The sequence below is a fragment of the Scyliorhinus canicula genome, chromosome 20 (assembly GCF_902713615.1).
Source record: "Scyliorhinus canicula chromosome 20, sScyCan1.1, whole genome shotgun sequence".
In the NCBI taxonomy this organism is placed as follows: Eukaryota; Metazoa; Chordata; class Chondrichthyes; order Carcharhiniformes; family Scyliorhinidae; genus Scyliorhinus; species Scyliorhinus canicula.
This window is the reverse complement of record NC_052165.1, coordinates 61,315,925-61,335,705: the sequence shown is the minus strand read 5'-3', so window position 1 is coordinate 61,335,705 and position 19,781 is coordinate 61,315,925. Positions and strand designations below refer to the sequence as shown.

Genomic DNA, 19,781 nt, shown 5'->3' with positions numbered 1-19,781 from the left:
CGCTTATTGTCACGAGTAGGCTTCAATTAAGTTACTGTGAAAAACCCCTAGTCGCCACATTCCGGCGCCTGTCCGGGTAGGCTGGTACGGGAATCGAACCATGCTGCTGGCCTGCTTGGTCTGCTTTAAAAGCCAGCGATTTAGCCTGCTGAGCTAAACCAGTCCCAGGTTCCCGTGCTGCCCTTGATGGCACCGTGCACTTGCAGGATGTTACTAACAATCAGGGGATTTAGTGGAAGAATCAATCCCGTCTGGACTTTTAAGTTCAAGCTAGTTTATTGTAAGGCAATTCCTCACAGCTATGAACCTACACGAAACTCGCACACCAATGTGTTCCAGCTGTCTGTATTTATAGGATAATCAATTTCACATGTTTAACTAGCAATTCCTGTAGCAAGGTAATTTCCTTACACAGTTCATTGACAGATACCCCTTCTTTTGAAAAAAAATTAAAGAACATTCTTTTGAACCTAAACAAAAATAAATGATCCCACATTTTGACCTCTCTGAATTCCGTAATTTCTCCACCAAACATACATATGCATTGTGAAAGAAACAGAAATTATTATTTTTTTCACATCATTATAACGTTAGACACCCCTACTCTCATGCATTTAGGAATTTCTTAGGGCAGGCACTTATTTTTGTAAAACAGTCCAATAGCTGGAGACCTCCGTCAACCCATTGTATTTTAGAGATTTCTAGCTACGTCTAATCTTAGCCTTTTCTCAGTTACATTCCTTGTTGAATGAACACTGTCCCAAATAGACTGGGTGTCAACATAACACGCAATGAGTTAGGTTTTCTCACATTGCCCCTTATATAATAGTTCGGACAATATATTGATCAAGTAAACCCACACATCCAGTGCTTCTAATAATGGCAATGTTTCCACAGCTAATGTGCTTTATATTTTCTTGGCCTCACAGGACAATGGACAACATTTCTCATTTTCTTCCACCAAGTATCTGATAAACCCTTCTGTGCAAGGGTACCCACCTGGGAGGTTGGCATGGGAAGCATCACTAAAGATGAACAACCTTATATCTTCTGGCACACTCAAGGCTCGGAGCTTGAGCACGCATCTTTCCGAATGTAACTTTTTTAGTGTTTCATTTGCTTTCAGAATTTCCTCAACTGAAGCATGTTTCGTCATGGTAATTAGCTCCAACATATCATAGCTAGTGTGGGGTCTAGTTTGAAAGCACAGCCAGTTCAAATTTCTTAGTTGTTCAGTTTCTCCTTTGTAGCCGGGCTCTCTTTTTTTTGAGGATCAAACCTGAGTTATGGAGATATGCTTAACACTTTCTAGATAAGATTGCTGACTCAGTGTTCCGCTAGCTTGTTTTGCCTCATGTCTAAACCTATAAATTTAAAGGCCCTTGAAGCCTGACTTCCTACCTTGAATTCCTTCTTTATCTTCTGAATTACCCCTTGCTCAAATTCAACAGCATCCCCCCCCCCCCCCCCCCCCTCCCTCAACCCCACAGGAAATCATCAATAAGCATGATGAAAATTCCAGCTAGCTTCTCCTTATGGTATCAGTTAAATATTGCAGGGCTCACCTTTAACTGAAAACAATCTATTTTTAACAGGACAGACCTCATAAAAAAATACCATACTCTGGACTCGCTATCCAATCTGTAAGCATACTTGTTTGATTTCCATAGCTGTCTTTCTATGCCACTAGCTTCTTTGGGCGGTTTCAAAAAACTTCTCTTTGAAACTTCTCCCCTTGGAAAAAGGCAGCCTTTATGTAAATAGATTTGTTTTCCCAGGAGTACGATGGAAAAATAGCCACAAAAAAAAAAATCGAACTTACTTTTCCTACAGTAGGTGAGTCCAACCTGACATCCTGATCCCCTAAACTCTCTTCAAAGCCTTGGGCTACTCATCTCGCTTTGGCCTTATACCTGCCATCAGGGGGTACCTTTTCTGTACAGATCCAACGGTGAAATAAAGCTGGCTGTTCCATCCGGTACCTCAGTATATACTCCAAGTCCCTAACTTTCTAACTTTTTCAGTTTAACTTCCTATATTAACTTATTTTCCAGTTTATTAGCTGCTACTAAAATGTCTCGGTCATGAGGACTTCGACTTCAATTGAGACTGGTAGCTTGACCTCTAAGCCTCATTCACATTAAACTATGACCTCGACCTACACCCCTGTCTCTTTCTGGAGTGCTACTATCCAATCGTTCTCCCATACGAGCAGAACTTTATCCGCAAGTTTGCGATTTGTTTTCTGGGGCCACGGTCACTTTCTAGTTCAGTGTCAGAACTGATACTCCGCTTTTTGGGTTTCCACATCTTTATATGATTTTGCCAATCCATAGATTTTGTAGCTTGTCCATCTTCCTGCACAATGCTTTTATTTTCGAAAGGTTTTTCCTGCTCTCCCTATTATAGTATTATTCCTCCACACACACAAACTGGGCCCTTCTGCCATGAATGTTACCTTTATGCCCACTTTAAGTAGTTGTCCTTTTGAACAAATAGCATCATCCTGCACTTCAATATTACTCTGTTCAAAGTCTGTCAACTTTGTATCTCATGTCATCTGCTCCTCATTTCTCCACAAATGACAAAACCATACCTCAGGAAATCATCTTTGTACTGCTTTGTTTCCAAGTTAAGTTTCTTCTTTGTAGGCTGTTAGCTACAGGCTCGGGAGCTCTCTACATAGCTAACACTAGCCCTGCTCTGTCTTCCCCTGGACTCTCCGGACAGCTCTCTCCAGCAGATTCTCTTGTAAGATCCTGTCCAATAGGAAAACTGCCTATTTGAGTCTCGGGGCGTCTCTTACTTTTAAGAAAACCTTTCACCTTCACAGTTCACTTGCCTGGCTTGACAGCAGCTGGAAAATGAAAGCAACACTGTGCTGTGATTTGGCGTTAAAAACATGTACCTGGAGGACGCTTGACGTCACGTGTGCCTGTAAGGCACGTGACTTTGTCTCTGCTGGGGCTTCTGGCCAGAAGACTCTGAACAGCCTCATTTGTTTCTATTTAAAAGGTGGCAGTTTCGCCATTCCCAATATAAATGCCGGTAGTGGCTGTTGGGTGTTTCTCCTATAATCAGAACCGCCACGGGAACAGCGCGACAGATTGCTCATCAACCCTCCCAACAGCTCCTCCTCACCCCCCCCGCGACCCAATGGGATGTGATCCGCACTTTGAACAGTCCTGGTATAAGCAATATGTCTTTATTACAGGGTTAAACAGTAGAAACTGTTACAATAGTAATGCACAATAAACACATATTTTAACTTTCAAGTTTAATTTAAACGACAAATCTGTTTCTAAAATCCTAATAAGTTAACATTTCAGCACTAAAGTAAATAAGTTGTATGATTGAAATTATAACATTTTTAATAGATTGGGATTTTTTTCAAAAGCTTTATAAAATTGCTCATTAAGTATTTCTCAAAACGGATTTACAGATGTGCCACATGAAGGAGGCTATATGTGCTTGTTGAAAAAAATGTGTTCAAAGAGGTAAAGGAGTTAACAGTTGAGCAATAAACACTGGGGTGTGAATGATGCTGACCTTGTAATTGTAAATATTGTAGCTCTGTAGGAAGTCAAGCCAATCTACCATGTAGTCTGAGTCTAATTTCAATTTGCTGAGAAGATAATTGAACTCCCTGTCTGTCAGTTTGAAGCATACATTATGAAGCACCTGGCGGAATGCTAATGAATTGATCTTCCCATTTCTATATTTATCAAATGATTTGAAGGCCTGAGGAAACATAATAAAACAAAATTAAGGAACAATGTTTCATATCCATGCTCATTACACAAAAACATCTTCTAAGTTCCTTTGATGGCTCAATGCACAATGCAGCAAGCACTAAATCATCAGATCAATAAAGTTTCCAATTGCATTTGCTATTTGCACTGAGTTAGTTGATGTGGTAAGATAACCTTATTGCCCTTGACTAGGGAAGGAACAAAACAAGACTCCTGATATCATTCACAAGTGTGTGGAGCACATGTGGACCTTAGGCAAGGACAATATTGTTTTGAACTATAAACCAGGACTATCTCCCCGTTTAAATACTTGTTAGAACTCATGCACAAAGGCCTGCTATTGCCGACAAAGCGATAATCCAAGTCAATGCTCACAAAATAAATCATAGAATTTACAGTGCAGAAGGAGGCCATTCGGCCCATCAAGTCATCACCAGCCCTTGGAAAGAGCTTTGTACTTAAGCCCACGGCTCCACCCTATCCCCGTAACCCCATCTAACCTTTTAGACACTGAGGGGCAATTTAGCAAGGCCTACCCACCTAACCTGCATATCTTTGGACAGTGGGAGGAAACTGGAGCACCAGGAGGAAACCCACGCAGACACGGGAAGGAAATGCAAACACCACACAGACAGTCACCCAAGGCCGAAATTGAGCCCGGGTCCCTGGAGCTGTCAGGTAGCAGTGCTAACCACTGTGCCGCCAAGAGGGTAATTAATATATGCATGGACAACAAAAATATCTTGCATTGACTTAGCAGCAGGTCTGGTTCAATTTTGAAGCAGACTAATAATCAGGTATGGGGATGTAACAGGCCAGTTAAATTAGATTTTAACTTCCAAAGCACTGATGTGATGAGCAGAATTATCTCATTTAGTGCTGCACGCTTCTTTGGTTTTATTGGCTAAGCTGTTGAGAATTGTAGATTCGTAAAGCACACAAAGATATAATAATAATCATCTTTATTGTCACAAGTAGGCTTACATTAACACTGCAATGAAGTTACTGTGAAACTCCTCTAATCGCCACATTCCCCCGCCTGTACACGGAGGGAGAATTCAGAATGTCCAAAATACCTAACAGCACATGTTTCAGGGCTTGTGGGAGGAAACTCACGCAGACACGGAGAGAACGTGCAGACTCCGCACTGACAGTGGCCCAAGCCGGGAATCGATCTGGGACCCTAGCACTGTGAAGCCATAGTGCTATCCACTAACTACCGTGCTGCTCATATATGGACATAGTTGCACCAAATGGTGCAAAAAGAGTTTCCTTAATTTACCTTTTTGTTCCACTGAATATAATTAGCGTATGAACATTCTATACATAGACTAGGAAGGACTGGTATGGGTACATGCCTATAATTCCCACTTATCCAAGTTTCCAACAGTCTCGGTACCTGTATAGGTGGTGATAGAGAAATTAGTTGTTTCCTCAAGCGGAGGAGAAAAGGAGAGCATAATTGGGAAGAAATAATATAAAAGTTTTAGAGGGTGTTATGCTTACGCATCTTCCTATTTAAATCCATTGCTGATGTCATCAATAAGTGCTGTGATGTCATTAGTTGTTGTTTCCTGTGTATAGTCGTACTTAACTGTTGCTAATTCTATTAAGTTACTCTTATTTAGGTTTTTAACTAGCTATTCCCATTTTTCATCCATACTGCATTTTAAACTTAAAATTAAAGAAGATTAATTTTAACTTTAAGATTAACGTGTTTCGACTACCTTTTTGTGATCAAGTTACCACCTCTTTCTGGCGACGAGAATAAAAAAATCTAGTTTCAGCATGTTCAATGTGATGCTTTGCTAAGTTTACCGATGGAAGACAAGTTAGCAGCACCATGGCTATATTTGGGTCTATCAGTGAGTTGTGCAAGTGAACGAGAACTGGACTGAATATGTGGAAAGGTTGGAATACTTTTTGTTGGCAAATGGAATCACAGAGGAGGCTAGAATGTGCCCAATTCTCCAGAGTGTTGTGGGGCAAAGACTTACATGCTACTGAGAAAGTTGGCTGCACCATGGAAACCGGGAGCATGCGGATTTATTCCACTCATTCACAACCACCACACTCCCAAGTCCTCAGTAATTGTACAACATTTCATAGTCATTTTCAGAAGATGGGACAGGATGTAGCTAACTTTGTTGCTGAATTTTAATGGCCAGGTCCGAGATTCTCCGTCAGCTGACGCCAAAATCGGGAAAGAAGATTGGGTGGAGAATTGGTTTTGACGCCAAAATCATGGCAGGCACCAATTTGACACCAAATCGCAATTCTCCACCATCTCGACAGCATTCTGGAACGCACGTACAGTAGTAGACACCATTTGCATATCATTAGCGGGCCCGACCAGGTATTCCCCGGGGTATCCGCGATTCTCCACCTCCGATGGACCGAGTTCACTTGTGCTTTTGAAAATCATGCACTGACGTGGCGGCTATTGAGGGAGAGAGAGGGGGTAAGGAAGGTGTCCAACATCGGCATAACTTGCTGATAGTTGTGCTTCTGGCTGGGGGGCTTCTGCTAGGGCTAGGGAGAGGAGTTGGGTGTGGCCAGAAGGTGGGCTGTGGGGTCAAGGTGGACGGGCATGGAACACCATTGTCACAGCCGGCAAGGCAGCCATGCAGCTGCGCACATCGCTAACAGACCACTTTGAACTTAGTGCCACGGGTCGTATTGGTATTCCCCCCAGGGCACCCCTCCCCAGGTGCCCTCTGGCCTCACTGACCATAAGCTGTATGGGCATGCTCCAGCACCATCTGTGCCATCTTGTTGGCTGGGATGAATGTGTATGGGGAGTGTAATGTGTATAAGCGGCTGCAGCTTGTCAGCCTCCTGAGTGTTAATCACGGACCTGACGAATCCCGCACCATTTTTCATTGTAATCGATTGTAATCCACACGGCACTGATGCTAGCCCAGGGGTGGGCAAACTACGGCCCGCGGGCCGCATGCGGCCCGCCAAAGGTATTTCTGTGGCCCACCAAGTCATTAAAAAAAAAAAAAAAAATTTTGTTTAAAAAAATTTTTTTTTTTAATTTTAAATTTTTTTTTAAGGTTAATGGGGGGGGTGCTGTTGGGTTACTTACTGGTATAGGGTGGATACGTTGACTTGAGTAGGGTGATCATTGCTCGGCACAACGTTGAGGGCCGAAGGGCCTGTTCTGTGCTGTACTGTTCTATGTTCTATATGAGGCGCCCAGAATCATAACCGGGTGAAGTAATTATTTTACTTAATATACTATGCGGCCCTTTGTGAATTGTGAATTTCTGAATGTGGCCCTTGCACGGAAAAGTTTGCCCACCCCTGTGCTAGCCCCTCAATAGTAGAGGAATCGGTCCAGGTGTGGCACCAGTTTTCCCGTCGTGAAAATCCATGAATTCTGCGTTGGCGTCAACACTTAGTCTCAGACATGGAAAATCCCATCCCAGGTCTCTGAATATTGTGAATTTGGGGTATTTTGTAACATATGCTTTGGGACAGATTAGTTTGTGGCATTAAAAAGGACAGCAGTGTTTGCGGGGTGAAACACACTTGAGACCATAAGACATAAGAAGACCATAAGACATAGGAGCTGAATTAGGCCACTTGGCCCATCGAGTCTGCTCCACCATTCAATCATGGCTGATATTCTTCTCATCCCCATTCTCCCCATAACCCCTGATGTCTTTATTAATCAAGAACCTATCTATCTCTCTCTCTTAAAGACACTCCGTGATTTGGTCTCTACAACTTCTGCGGGAAAGAGTTCCACAGATTCACCACCCCCTGGCTGAAGAAATTCCTCCTCATCTCTGTTTTAAAGGATCGTCCCTTTAGTGTGAGATTGTGTCCTCTGCTTCTAGTTTTTTCTACAAGTGGAAACATCTTCTTCATGTCCACTCTATCCAGGCCTCGCAGTATCCTGTAAGTTTTAATACTATCCCCCCCAATCCAGGTACTGAAGTGGCCAGGATTATTGTCATGGCAAAACAAGTTGGACGGTAGGGATTTGAAGGCCTGACCACAGATGAAGTAGAGCAGTTGCTTCAATCGCATCAAGAGGAACTCTCTTTGGAAGAACTGATTGAACTGGTCGAATTAAAGTAAAGTAAACAAGAACAGTAAGAAGATCCCATAAAGCACATTTTACAACCGTTGATGGCAGAGCTCATAAGATAAGCTGAAGATTTTTTAAAAACTGGTGACAGACCATGACACAAACATGGAAAGGAACATGGGCTGGAATCTCCAGTCCCCCAGCCCCCAACACCCCATTCACTTGCAGCAGGATTCTCTACACCCGCTACTTGTTAATGGGATTCCCATTGAAGGCACTCCGTGCTACTGGGAAACCGAGGGTAGGAATGCACTACCAGCAGTAACAGAGAACCCCAACGACCAGAAAATTCTGGCCATTACCTTTTGTCGAGCGATTGACACTGATATTGTACTTTACTGAGCACTTTACAACATTGAAAAGCAAAAGGTGATGCAATCAAGAATAACATTCTTTTCATACACATCAACGACTACATCAATCACTTCACCCACTCCCTCTACCTTCATTTACAAATACTGTACAGTAGTGCCGTGCAATTGTCCTTGTTACAAAACTATACGTGCAATTGTCCTTGTTACAAAACTATACTCTACACTCAAACATAGTTTGTCTTGCCTGAGTAACAAATTTTATATTTTTCTTGTTTTCTTGAATTGTTAAGCAATTTCTCCTGTAAAATGGTGTCCAATTTTTGGATGGCCAAACCCTATCTAATTCATTCCCATTATAAAAAAACTTCACTGTTCGCGATTCTGCCCTTTGCACGCAAACATAACCCCGCAAATGGTGGAATTCTGCTGCATTTCTAACTTTCATTTATCTCAAACTCAAATTTGGGCGTCAGGATAATTTTTTTGTTGTGGCCAGCTTCATTCTGCAGCTTATCAGATATTGAGAACTTTACACTGAAGAAAAAATACAGAAGTAAAATTTTGCCTATCTCTTTGTTACTATTAATCAAGTTGATCATAATTACAGAGGGACACTAATATTGACCAAAATCCTGAGAACAGCCTTTGGATCATCAGGCAGAATTCACACCCTCCCACGTGGCAAATGTAGAGATGGGGAAGGCATTTAATCAGGCTGGTGGATGGCAGATGGGGACTCTGCCACCTTCCAGCTTCACCCCAATTAAGTCTGTGACAGGAAGTGGGCAAGTAATGCTCACTTAAAGGCCTCATCCTGCCATCGCTGGTATTAACCTAGCAGGCAAGAGGGCTCACCATCTAGGGAGCAAGACAAGAACACTAGTGTGGGGGTTGTATGGAGGCTGCCAGGGTCCCTCATTCAAAGGCCTTCAGTAAGGTATTCCATATTAGGCTAATGAATAAGGTCAGAGAATGTGTTGTCAGGTGATACGTGACGGAATGGATTGCTAACTGGCTTCAAGACAGAAGCAAATGGTAGTTATTCAGAGTGGTAGAGGATGGGAAGAGTGTTCCACAAGGATCAGTGCTGAGACCAGTTGTTCATAATTTACATTAACAATTTGGACTTTGAAATCAAAAACACAATTTCTAAATTTGCAGATGACACCAATTTGTGAGGGTAGAGGGTATAGTCAATACTGATGAGGGCTGCAGCAAATTGCAGGAAAATATTGATAAATTTAGAGATTGGGAAAATGAAGCTCAAAACAGATGGATGCCAGGTAGCAAGAATAGGGTGTTCATTTATTACTTAAAATAAAAAAGGCTTCTATGGGAAAATACCTCTTTGGTGTAACAATCAATTTTGGTTGGAGATTGATGTACAATGTTGAGGCAATTTAAACCACATGTAGTGACGCAGTGGGGACGGTAACACTGAGAAAGGAGAGTGCTTGCAGGCAAGGAGATGGGTTGAAGTGTGTATACTTCAACACAAGAAGCATCAGGAATAAGATGGGTGAACTTAAGGCATGGATCGGTACTTGGGACTACGATGTGATGGCCATCACGGAAACTTGGATAGAAGAGGGGCAGAAATGGTTGTTGGAGGTTCCTGGTTATAGATGTTTCAACAAGATTAGGGAGGATGGTAAAAGAGGTGGGGAGTGGCATTGTTAATTAGAGATAGTATAACAGCTGCAGATTGGCAGTTCGAGGGGGATCTGCCTACTGAGGTAGTATGGATTGAAGTCAGAAATAGGAAAGGAGCAGTCACCTTGTTGGGAGTTTTCTACAGGCCTCCCAATAGCAGCAGAGATGTGGAGGAACAGATTGGTAAACAGATTTTGGAAAGGTGCAGGAATCACAGGGTAGTAGTCATGGGTGACTTCAACTTCCCAAACATTGAGTGGAAACTCTTTAGATCAAATAGTTTGGATGGGGTGGTGTTTGTGCAGTGTGTCCAGGAAGCTTTTCTAACACAGTATGTAGATTGTCCAACCAGAGGGGAGGCCATGTTGGATTTGGTACTTGGTAATGAACCAGGGCAGGTGATAGATTTGTTAGTGGGGGAGCATTTTGGAGGTAGTGACCACAATTCTGTGACTTTCACTTTAGTAATGGAGAGGGATAGGTGCGTGAAACAGGGTAAGGTTTATAATTGGGGGAAGGGTAAATACAATGCTGTCAGACAGGAATTGAAGTGCATAAGATGGGAACATAGGCTGTCAGGGAAGGACACAAGTGAAATGTGGAACTTGTTCAAGGAACAGGTACTACGTGTCTTTGATATGTATGTCCCTATCAGGCAGGGAAGAGATGGTCAAGTGAGGGAACCATGGTTGACAAGAGAGGTTGAATGTCTTGTTTAGAGGAAGAAGGAGACTTATGTAAGGCTGAGGAAACAAGGTTCAGACAGGGCACTTGAGGGATACAAGATAGCCAGGAGGGAACTGAAGAATTAGGTGAGCTAAGAGAGGGCATGAAAAATCTTTGGCAGGTAGGAACAAGGAAAACCCCAAGGCCTTTTACACATATGTGAGAAATATGAGAATGACTAGAGCGAGGGTAGGTCCGATCAAGGACAGTAGCGGGAGATTGTGTATTGAGTCTGAAGAGATAGGAGAAGTCTTGAACGAGTACTTTTCTTCAGTATTTACAAACGAGAGGGGCCATATTGTTGGAGAGGACAGTGTGAAACAGACTGGTAAGCTCGAGGAGATACTTGTTAGGAAGGAAGATGTGTTGGGCGTTTTGAAAAACTTGAGGATAGACAAGTCCCCCGGGCCTGACGGGATATATCCAAGGATTCTATGGGAAGCAAGAAATGAAACTGCAGGGTCATTGGCAATGATCTTTTCGTCCTCACTGTCAACAGGGGTGGTATCAGGGGATTGGAGAGTGGTGAATGTCGTGCCCCTTTTCAAAAAAGAGAATAGGGATAACCCTGGGAATTACAGGCCAGTTAGTCTTACTTCGGTGGTAGGCAAAGTAATGGAAAGGGTACTGAGGGATAGGATTTCTGAGCATCTGGAAAGACACTGCTTGATTAGGGATAGTCAACATGGATTTGTGAGGGGTAGGTCTTGCCTTACAAATCTTATTGACTTCTTTGAGGAGGTGACCAAGCATGTGGATGAAGGTAAAGCAGTGGATGTAGTGTACAGGGATTTTAGTAAGGCATTTGATAAGGTTCCCCATGTTAGGCTTATGCAGAAAGTAAGGAGGCATGGGATAGTGGGAAATTTGGTAAATTGGATAACGAACTGGCTAACCGATAGAAGACAGAGAATAGTGGTGGATGGCAAATATTCAGCCTGGAGCCCAGTTACCAGTGGCGTATCGCAGGGATCAGTTCTGGGTCCTCTGCTGTTTGTGATTTTCATTAATGACTTGGATGAGGGGGTTGAAGGGTGGGTCAGTAAATTTGCAGATGATACGAAGATTGGTAGAGTTGTGGATAATGAGGAGGGCTGTTGTCGGCTGCAAAGAGACATAGATAGGATGCAGAGCTGGGATGAGAAGTGGCAGATGGAGTTTAACCCTGAAAAGTGTGCGGTTGTCTATTTTGGAAGGACAAATATGAATGCGGAATACAGGGTTAACGGTAGGGTTCTTGGCAATGTAGAGGAGCAGAGACATCTTGGGGTCTATGTTCATAGATCTTTGAAAGTTGCCACTCAAGTGGATAGAGCTGTGAAGAAGGCCTATGGTGTGCTTGCGTTCATTAGCAGCGGGATTGAATTTCAGAGCCGTGAGGTGATGATGCAGCTGTACAAAACCTTGGTAAGGCCATATTTGGAGTACTGTGTGCAGTTCTGGTCACCTCATTTTAGGAAGGATGTGGAAGCTTTGGAAAGGGTGCAAAGGAGATTTACCAGGATGTTGCCTGGAATGGAGAGTAGGTCTTACGAGGAAAGGTTGAGGCTGCTAGGCCTTTTCTCATTAGAACGGAGAAGGATGAGGGGCGACTTGATAGAGGTTTATAAGATGATCGGGGGAATAGATAGAGTAGACAGTCAGAGACTTTTCCCCGGGTGGAGCAAACCATTACAAGGGGACATAAATGTAAGGTGAATGGTGGAAGATATAGGGGGGAATGTCAGAGGTAGGTTCTTTACCCAGAGAATAGTGGGGGCATGGAATGCACTGCTTGTGGAAGTAGTTGAGTCGGAAACGTTAGGGACCTTCAAGCGGCTATTGGATAGGTACATGGATTATGGTAGAATAATGAAGTGTAGATTAATTTGTTCTTAAGGGCAGCACAGTAGCATTGTCGATAGCACAATTGCTTCACAGCTCCAGGGTCCCAGGTTCGATTTCGGCTTGGGTCACTGTCTGTGTGGAGCTGCACATCCTCCCCGTGTGTGCGTGGGTTTCCTTCGGGTGCTCCGGTTTCCTCCCACAGTCCAAAGATGTGCAGGTTGGGTGGATTGGCCATGATAGATTGCCCTTAGTGTCCAAAATTCTATGATCTATGATTAACCTTGGACAAAAGTTCGGCACAACATCGTGGGCCGAAAGGCCTGTTCTGTGCTGTATTTCTCTGTACATCTATACTTACATTACACCTACTCAGAATGGTAAGCAGAAAAGGTTTCCATTCAAAACTGACTCACCTTGAACAATGCCCCTGAGGATTTGGCGACAGTTCCCTTTAGTTTAGTGAGCATTTTCTCTGGAGATGGTATTTGAAAGTTTTCAGGCGGAATAAATGTAAGCACTGGGCCGCGCTTCAATGACTTATCCTCAATATCCTCAATGGCTCTCAAGAAATCGGAATAAGAAAACTTGCAATTGTGCATTGGGATTTCCAAACTGTAATGGGGAGGGGAAAACAAGAGCAAATATAAAAATGTCAATTTCTTTTCAGCACAATTGGACTTGAGAAATACAGATTAAAAGAACTGCTTCTGTCTTTGGTAGTTACGGTGATCAAAATCTTGGATTTATACTTTATGAATCTATGTGCATTTCAAACTGCCTTTATACTATGGCAATAGGTTTCAAACAATATAACTCTTCAAACATTTAGCCAGTGTAGACTAAACATTAATAATTCATCATATGTTTAGTAGTCATTGGCCTTGATTTACTGTGGTAATTTTTAAAAAATGTTTTTATTCAGGATTTTTTCATTATCCCCCCCACTTTGCGTTTGTTGTTATACCGTGGCTTCCCTCTCCCTTCCTCTGGCTTATTGGCTGTTGGCTACAAAAAGGTCTTGGAACACGTTTTGTGAGAGTCTTCCCATTCCCGGATGGCGAATTAAATTTTCTCCATCTGGAGAAATTCAATAGGTCGGACACCCAGTCTGTAGCTTTGGATGGTGCTGCTGATCTCCAACCAAGCAGGATTCTCTGGTGGGCAATTAGGGAGGCAACGGCAAGGGCGTTGGCCCTCTTCCCTATGAAGAGATCTGGCTGTTCTGACATCCTGAAGTCAGCCACTCTTAGCATGGCTCCACCCTCATCCCCTCCACCTTGGACATCACCTCAAAGAAGGCTGTCCAGTACTTAACTAGTCTGCGGCAAGGCCAGAACATGTGGGCGTGGTTGGCAGGGCCTCCTTGGCAACATTTGCATTTGTCCTCCACCTCCAGGACAAATCTGTTCATTTGGGTTCCGGTTAAGTGAGCTTCAGCTGCATTGCACATGTGGAGGTGGAGTTGATCCTGTGCAGTGCTTCACTCCAGAGCCCCTAACCAATTTCAAACCCTAGGTATTTCTCCCACTTTTCCCTTGTCTCATCCAGTGGTGTACGTGCTCTTCCTATTAGTTGCCCATACAGCTCATGGCAGTTCCCTCTCCATAAGATGTCTGTGTCCAATTGGTTCTCTTACAGTGATTGTTGCGGTGGTCATGGGTATGTTTTTGTCTCCCTACAGAAGACATTTTTGACTTGCATGCATCTTACCTCGGTTTCCCCCATCAGCTGGAACTTCTCTGTTGTTACTCGAGAGTTGTCAGTCTGGTGTCTGTGCAGAAATCCCTAACTGTCTGCATTCCCTTGTCCTGCCTCCACCTTTTGAAGGTGGTGTCCATTATAGCTGATGCAAACCTGTGGTTGTTGCAGATGGGGGCCTTAATGGACATTTTGGTTAATCCGAAGTGCTGCCACTGTTGGCTCCATGACCGGAGTGTGGCTATCACCACTGGGCTTCAAATTCACAGCAGTTCTGGCAGTACCAGTGGAGTGATTGTACAATCACTGCACAGATGGTGCCAGACCTGCTCAGCCTTTTCAGCACGTTCTGTTTTTGTTTCAGAACTCCAGCATCCACAGTATTTTACTTTTATTTAATCTATGTTCTGCATCTATCTCCTCCTTCTCGTCCACATCCTGCTCCTCCTCCTCAGGTGAGGGGTATCATTAGAAGGCCTCACCCTCTTCAATATTTGTGCCTCCTCAAAGGGTTATTTTTCAGCGAACACAGCAGAGCATCAAATGCTTGTTGGAGGGTATCGCTGGAGACCACCTGATCAGATTAGGCACCAGAACTGAATCTTCAGAAGCCTGATGGCCTGATTGACAGTGAATAGATGTCTTTGGTTGAGGTAGTTCTGTGGTTCTGCCTCAAGATCTCATAAAAAGGTAAATGAGCATCTCCTCAAGAATATCCCTTGTGCCTCGAATCCATCCTTGTAGTTTATCAGTATAGGGAGGGTGGAGTGACAAACTGAGACACCTTGGACTACCAGAGGATGAAGAAATCATTTAAAAAGTAATAAATTTAGAGTACCCAATTTTTTTTCCAATTAAGGGGCAATTTAACGTGGCCAATTAATCTATCCTGCACATCTTTGGGTTGTGGGGGTGAGACCCGCGCATACACGGGGTGTATGTAATCCCCTCCCAAGCTGGAAGATAATCATTGATGACTGAAGGAGTTTACAAATTTCTCCCAAAAACCAACTGATATGGAATGTAGCCCCCCAATCATCTACAGTGAATTATTTGCATGGATGGCCCATGCTAAAGCCGAAGTTAATTTACAATTTGGCCTATCTGCCAACATTTTATGAAGCATTTCATCTATAACAGCTCTTGCTGATTTCTCTTGCACACCCTGTTACTAAATGGGCTTTCTGCAATGGTATTCATAACTATGTTCGTGTTCTCACACAAATCCCAAAATTCATCATTAGCGAATCCCCCCCCCCCCCCCTCCATTATCTGTGAGGAACTTTGCCAGCCCCAGTCTGGTCCCTATCCATTTTCCCATCATCTGTTCCACAATTATTTTCCTTTCTTTATTATGTAAAATCGTCAACTGACTAAACCTCGTTGCCAAGGCTACAACGTGAAAAATGAAAATGTTAGTTTCTTTGTCCCACAATTTAAAATATTTAGCCACAACTTCATTAAAATCTGTCACTAAGGGCATACTTACCATGAGATGGGAAGGTGTTCTTCTACATTTCTTACATGTATCACATCTATCACTTTCCTGTTCTATATGTTTGGTTTATTCTTCATGTCTTATATCAGTATTTCGCTGGATATAACATCCATGCAAATAAAATGATTCCTTCCGCCGATTTTACAAGGAATCACTACTCTTTCAGTGACTTTAGGGTATTATCATCCCCAAATCTTAAACTCGTGGAACTTCTGAATTCCTTAATTTGTTTTGATCTTTGTTACTTAAAGAGTCCAGGTAAAATTTCAACCAGTCCATTCTACATATTGTAGATGTATATCCACTGTCTAAAAGGGTACAATGGAAGGACTCTGCGACCAATATTTTTATCATCGAACTGAAACTTCTCGTTACCAAGTCAATGCCTTTCCCTTGTTTAATATCTACCTTTTCAGAGTCTTCTGTCTCATGTTTGGTTTCAAACACAGTATTATATTGTATAGGATAGTTTATTGCATAATGGAACTTTGAATCAAACCTAAAATACCGATTGGCCACACTCTAGGCATTTCTGGTGTTCATTTTTCTCATGGATTCAGCCATTTATTTTCCAAGTTACTCAAAATCACTCTTGAGGTTAGAATTCTGAATATTAGTCTTTCATCTGAAGAAATCTTAGTTTGTAATCCTTTTTTTTCTTACAGGCAGTAACCATCTTCTGCTACCATTGTTGAGGTCCAATGGTAACCCGATAATAAAAACTAGGAAGCAAGTCTTGGCTTCTTAGACTCCAAGTTTATTGTGTTCAGTAATCACTTCAACAATAAAATAGTGCCACCCATATATATACATATATTGGTGTAGTCTATTAAACAATAAGTGTAATCTATTAAACAATTTAAACCCCAATTCTAACTTAAGTATTTGGGAACATTAACTCTTTTCTTACCCGTAGAGGCAGGAAGTGTCCCTTAATTGGCTATTTAAGTGGCTGGTGAACCGACATCTTTCCTGCCACTAGAAAAATGGCACGACAGCAGGAAGACATCAGGTAAACACCCTAAACACCCATTCTAGGCTCCCCAATAAAAAATACTGGCATTCTGTTATCCTATGATGAGAGGCTGAATAAATTGGATGGTGGAAGCTGGAAAAGTGGAGCATTGTGAGGTTATCCGTGAGCTTGCGGATAACCTCACGATGCTCCACTTCTCCAGCTTCCACCCTAAACACATTAAAGAAGCCATCCCCTATGATTAAGCCCTCCATATACACAGGATCTGCTCAGACGAGGAGGAGCATAACAGACATTTACAGATGCTGAAAGGTACCCTTGTACAAACGGGATATGGCGCTCAACTCATCAATCAACAGTTCCAACGCGCCACAGCAAAAAACCGCACCGACCTCCTCAGAAGACAAACACGGGACACAACCGACAGAGTACACTTCGACGTCCAGTACTTTCCCGGAGCGGAGAAACTACAACACCTTCTTCGCAGCCTTCAACACATCATCGACGAAGATGAACATCTTGCCAAGGTAATCCCCACACCCCCACTACTTGCCTTCAAATAACCGTGCAACCTCAAACAAACCATTGTTTGCAGCAAACTACCCAGCCTTCAGAACAGAGACCATGACACCACACAACCCTGCCATGGCAATCTTTGCAAGACGTGCCAGATCATCGACATGGATACCACCCACCAGGTACACGATACATACTCATGTGACTCAGCCAATGTTGTCTACCTCATACGCTGCAGGAAAGGATGTCCCAAAGCGTGGTACATTGGCGAGACCATTCAGACGCTGCAACAACGAAGGAACGGACATCGCGCGACAATCACCAGGCACGAATGTTCCCTTCCAGTCGGGGAACACTTCAGCAGTCAAGGGCATTCAGCCTCTGATCTCCGGGTAAGCATTCTCCAAGGCGGCCTTCAGGATGCGCGACAATGCAGAATCGCTGAGCAGAAACTTATAGCCAAGTTCCGCATACGTGAGTGCGGCCTCAACCGGGACCTGGGATTCATGTTGCATTATATTCATCCCCCACTATCTGGCCTGGGCTTGTGAAATCCTACCAACTGTCCTGGCTTGAGACAATTCGCACCTCTTTAACCTGGGGTTACCCCTATCTCTGGATCTGTAAAGATTTAATTACCTGCAAATGCTCGCATTCTAAGCATTGTCTGGCATCTTTGAATTTGTCCATACATATGTTTCTGGAACATACCTCTTCATTCACCTGAGGAAGGAGCAGTGCTCCGAAAGGTAGTGTTTGAAACAAACCTATTGAACTTTAACCTGGTGTTGTAAGGCTTCTTACTGTGTTCACCCCAGTCCAACGCCGGCATCTCCACATCACACTTCACTAAGTAATAGCTAATAAAACAACAGTATAAAATCTATGTTACAGAAATCTATAATATCTTTTAGTACAGCTAACAATCTATCTCAACCTCTTGCTATCCTTCTTCATAACCTTCTCCCAGAATACCTAGAGACACAGCCTTTTATAAGACTATGTGATGCCACCTAGTGTTGAGATACATGAAGATCATCTTGTTGACCCTCTACACTCCTTACATTATACATATCATTACTTACTCTAATGCCTGTTCATACCTGACCAAGAGCTGTTTGAGCTGTTCTTCACCCAGATGGTAGTTATGATCCTTCAGAACTCTTTGAAAATCATTTACTGACACACAGCCATCGTTCTTTTTATCGAGTTTATCAAAGGCCTCATTAAAGCCTTTGTGATGATTCCTGAATTTAGCTCTTATGGATCAAACAGAGAAAAAAAGAGGTTCATTATCACAGTCAAGTTCCATACTCCTGCGTCATTCATTCCTAGCAATACAAATCTAGTCAATAACTTGGGCTACCTACATCAGTAATAATTAATGGCAATAACAATTCAAAAGTGTTCTCTTACTGTACAGCAATGTTCTCATACACTGTTGGATCACGGTGCTATTTAATTTGAAAAAAGACAGTCTCTTTATACCACCATTTAGAAATGAATGACCTCTATTTTTGTTTTTAAAACTTTGTTTGCCTGAAAGCAACAGATAATTCCTGTAGGAATATCACTAAGTTGAACTCACTGCATAGGAATAACAATTTATAGTGCAGTTCCACACATTATAACATTTAGGATGGTTGTACAACACCAGTGGGTGGCCAGGCTCGAATCGAACCTAAATGAAGAGAGGACTGCAACACTGCAGCCATCCCTGACCCATGCTTCCCTATCAAGTGCAACTCCTCAATGGGCAGTGCAACTCTTTAATGGGTAGTTCAGCATTACCACATAATTCTTCCACTTGGAGATTGGAGTTTTCAAAGTTGGAACAATAGGCATCATACAACTAAGTGCACTGGCATGATCTGATGCTAAACCTTCCAATCCTAAATTGAGATCGTAGTACATCAGTTGTTTCATAGGAAATAGTTGAGTAATCTACATACTTGAGCTGGCTTTTTAACTCCGCAATATTGAGACTTCCTGTCTGAGGTTTCTGCTGTTGGGTGCCATCTGTGTGGAGATGCTGTTGCTTGTTGGGATGGTCCAATGAGCTGCTTTGGCTTTCTGGACAAACTTGTTTGCTGTCCATTTGGGCTTGTGATGCAAACCTATTCTTAAGCTTCTTCAGGAACTCTAGGTGAGTGATAGAACCTTTCTTATCTGAGTCATACCTATAGGAAAACAAAATGCACATTAAAGGAAATTATAACTACGTCCTTCAGGCATAAAGGATGTCCTATTGTTCAAACTGGTGTGTTCTGTCATTCAGTAACAAAAAGCAAAAACCCAAATAGTGTTATGGAACAGATGATCGACTGGCAATGTGATCTGAAAAATAAAACCATGGGAGTGAATTTCTGTTAGGGGTCGCCCCATCACCTTCCATAACTTTGGAGGTGTAAACAAAGCTAAAGCTGTTTTGATGGAGTTCTGTGAATTTTCTGTTGCAGTTACACCACAGGAGCAGGACTACCCCAGCTATTCATTCCATAAAGGCTGAGATGGGTTATTATCCTTTACCCCTTATTCTGGTATGAGTCATCATTCACTGCCATTGATTGCATTTTGCCAATTACTTTATACCGAAGTCCAGCAACCCATTTAGCATGGCAAATGAATGTTGAGTTCTTATGCTCATTTTGTTATATGTCACTATTCTACAAGTTGGCCGGGACCCATGTAAAATGTTGGTTTGAGACGTAGGTAAATT

General features: G+C 42.7%; 1 protein-coding gene across 1 annotated transcript in view; it reads right to left on the bottom strand.

Annotated features, from left to right (window-relative positions):
• efcab6 (EF-hand calcium binding domain 6) overlaps positions 1-19,781 on the bottom strand; it is a 177,481-nt gene that overhangs the window by 34,255 nt on the left and 123,445 nt on the right. Inside the window, 4 exon segments of the mRNA XM_038781176.1 lie at positions 3,550-3,741; positions 12,788-12,986; positions 18,166-18,321; positions 19,015-19,242. Coding sequence (XP_038637104.1) covers positions 3,550-3,741; positions 12,788-12,986; positions 18,166-18,321; positions 19,015-19,242 — 775 coding nt within the window.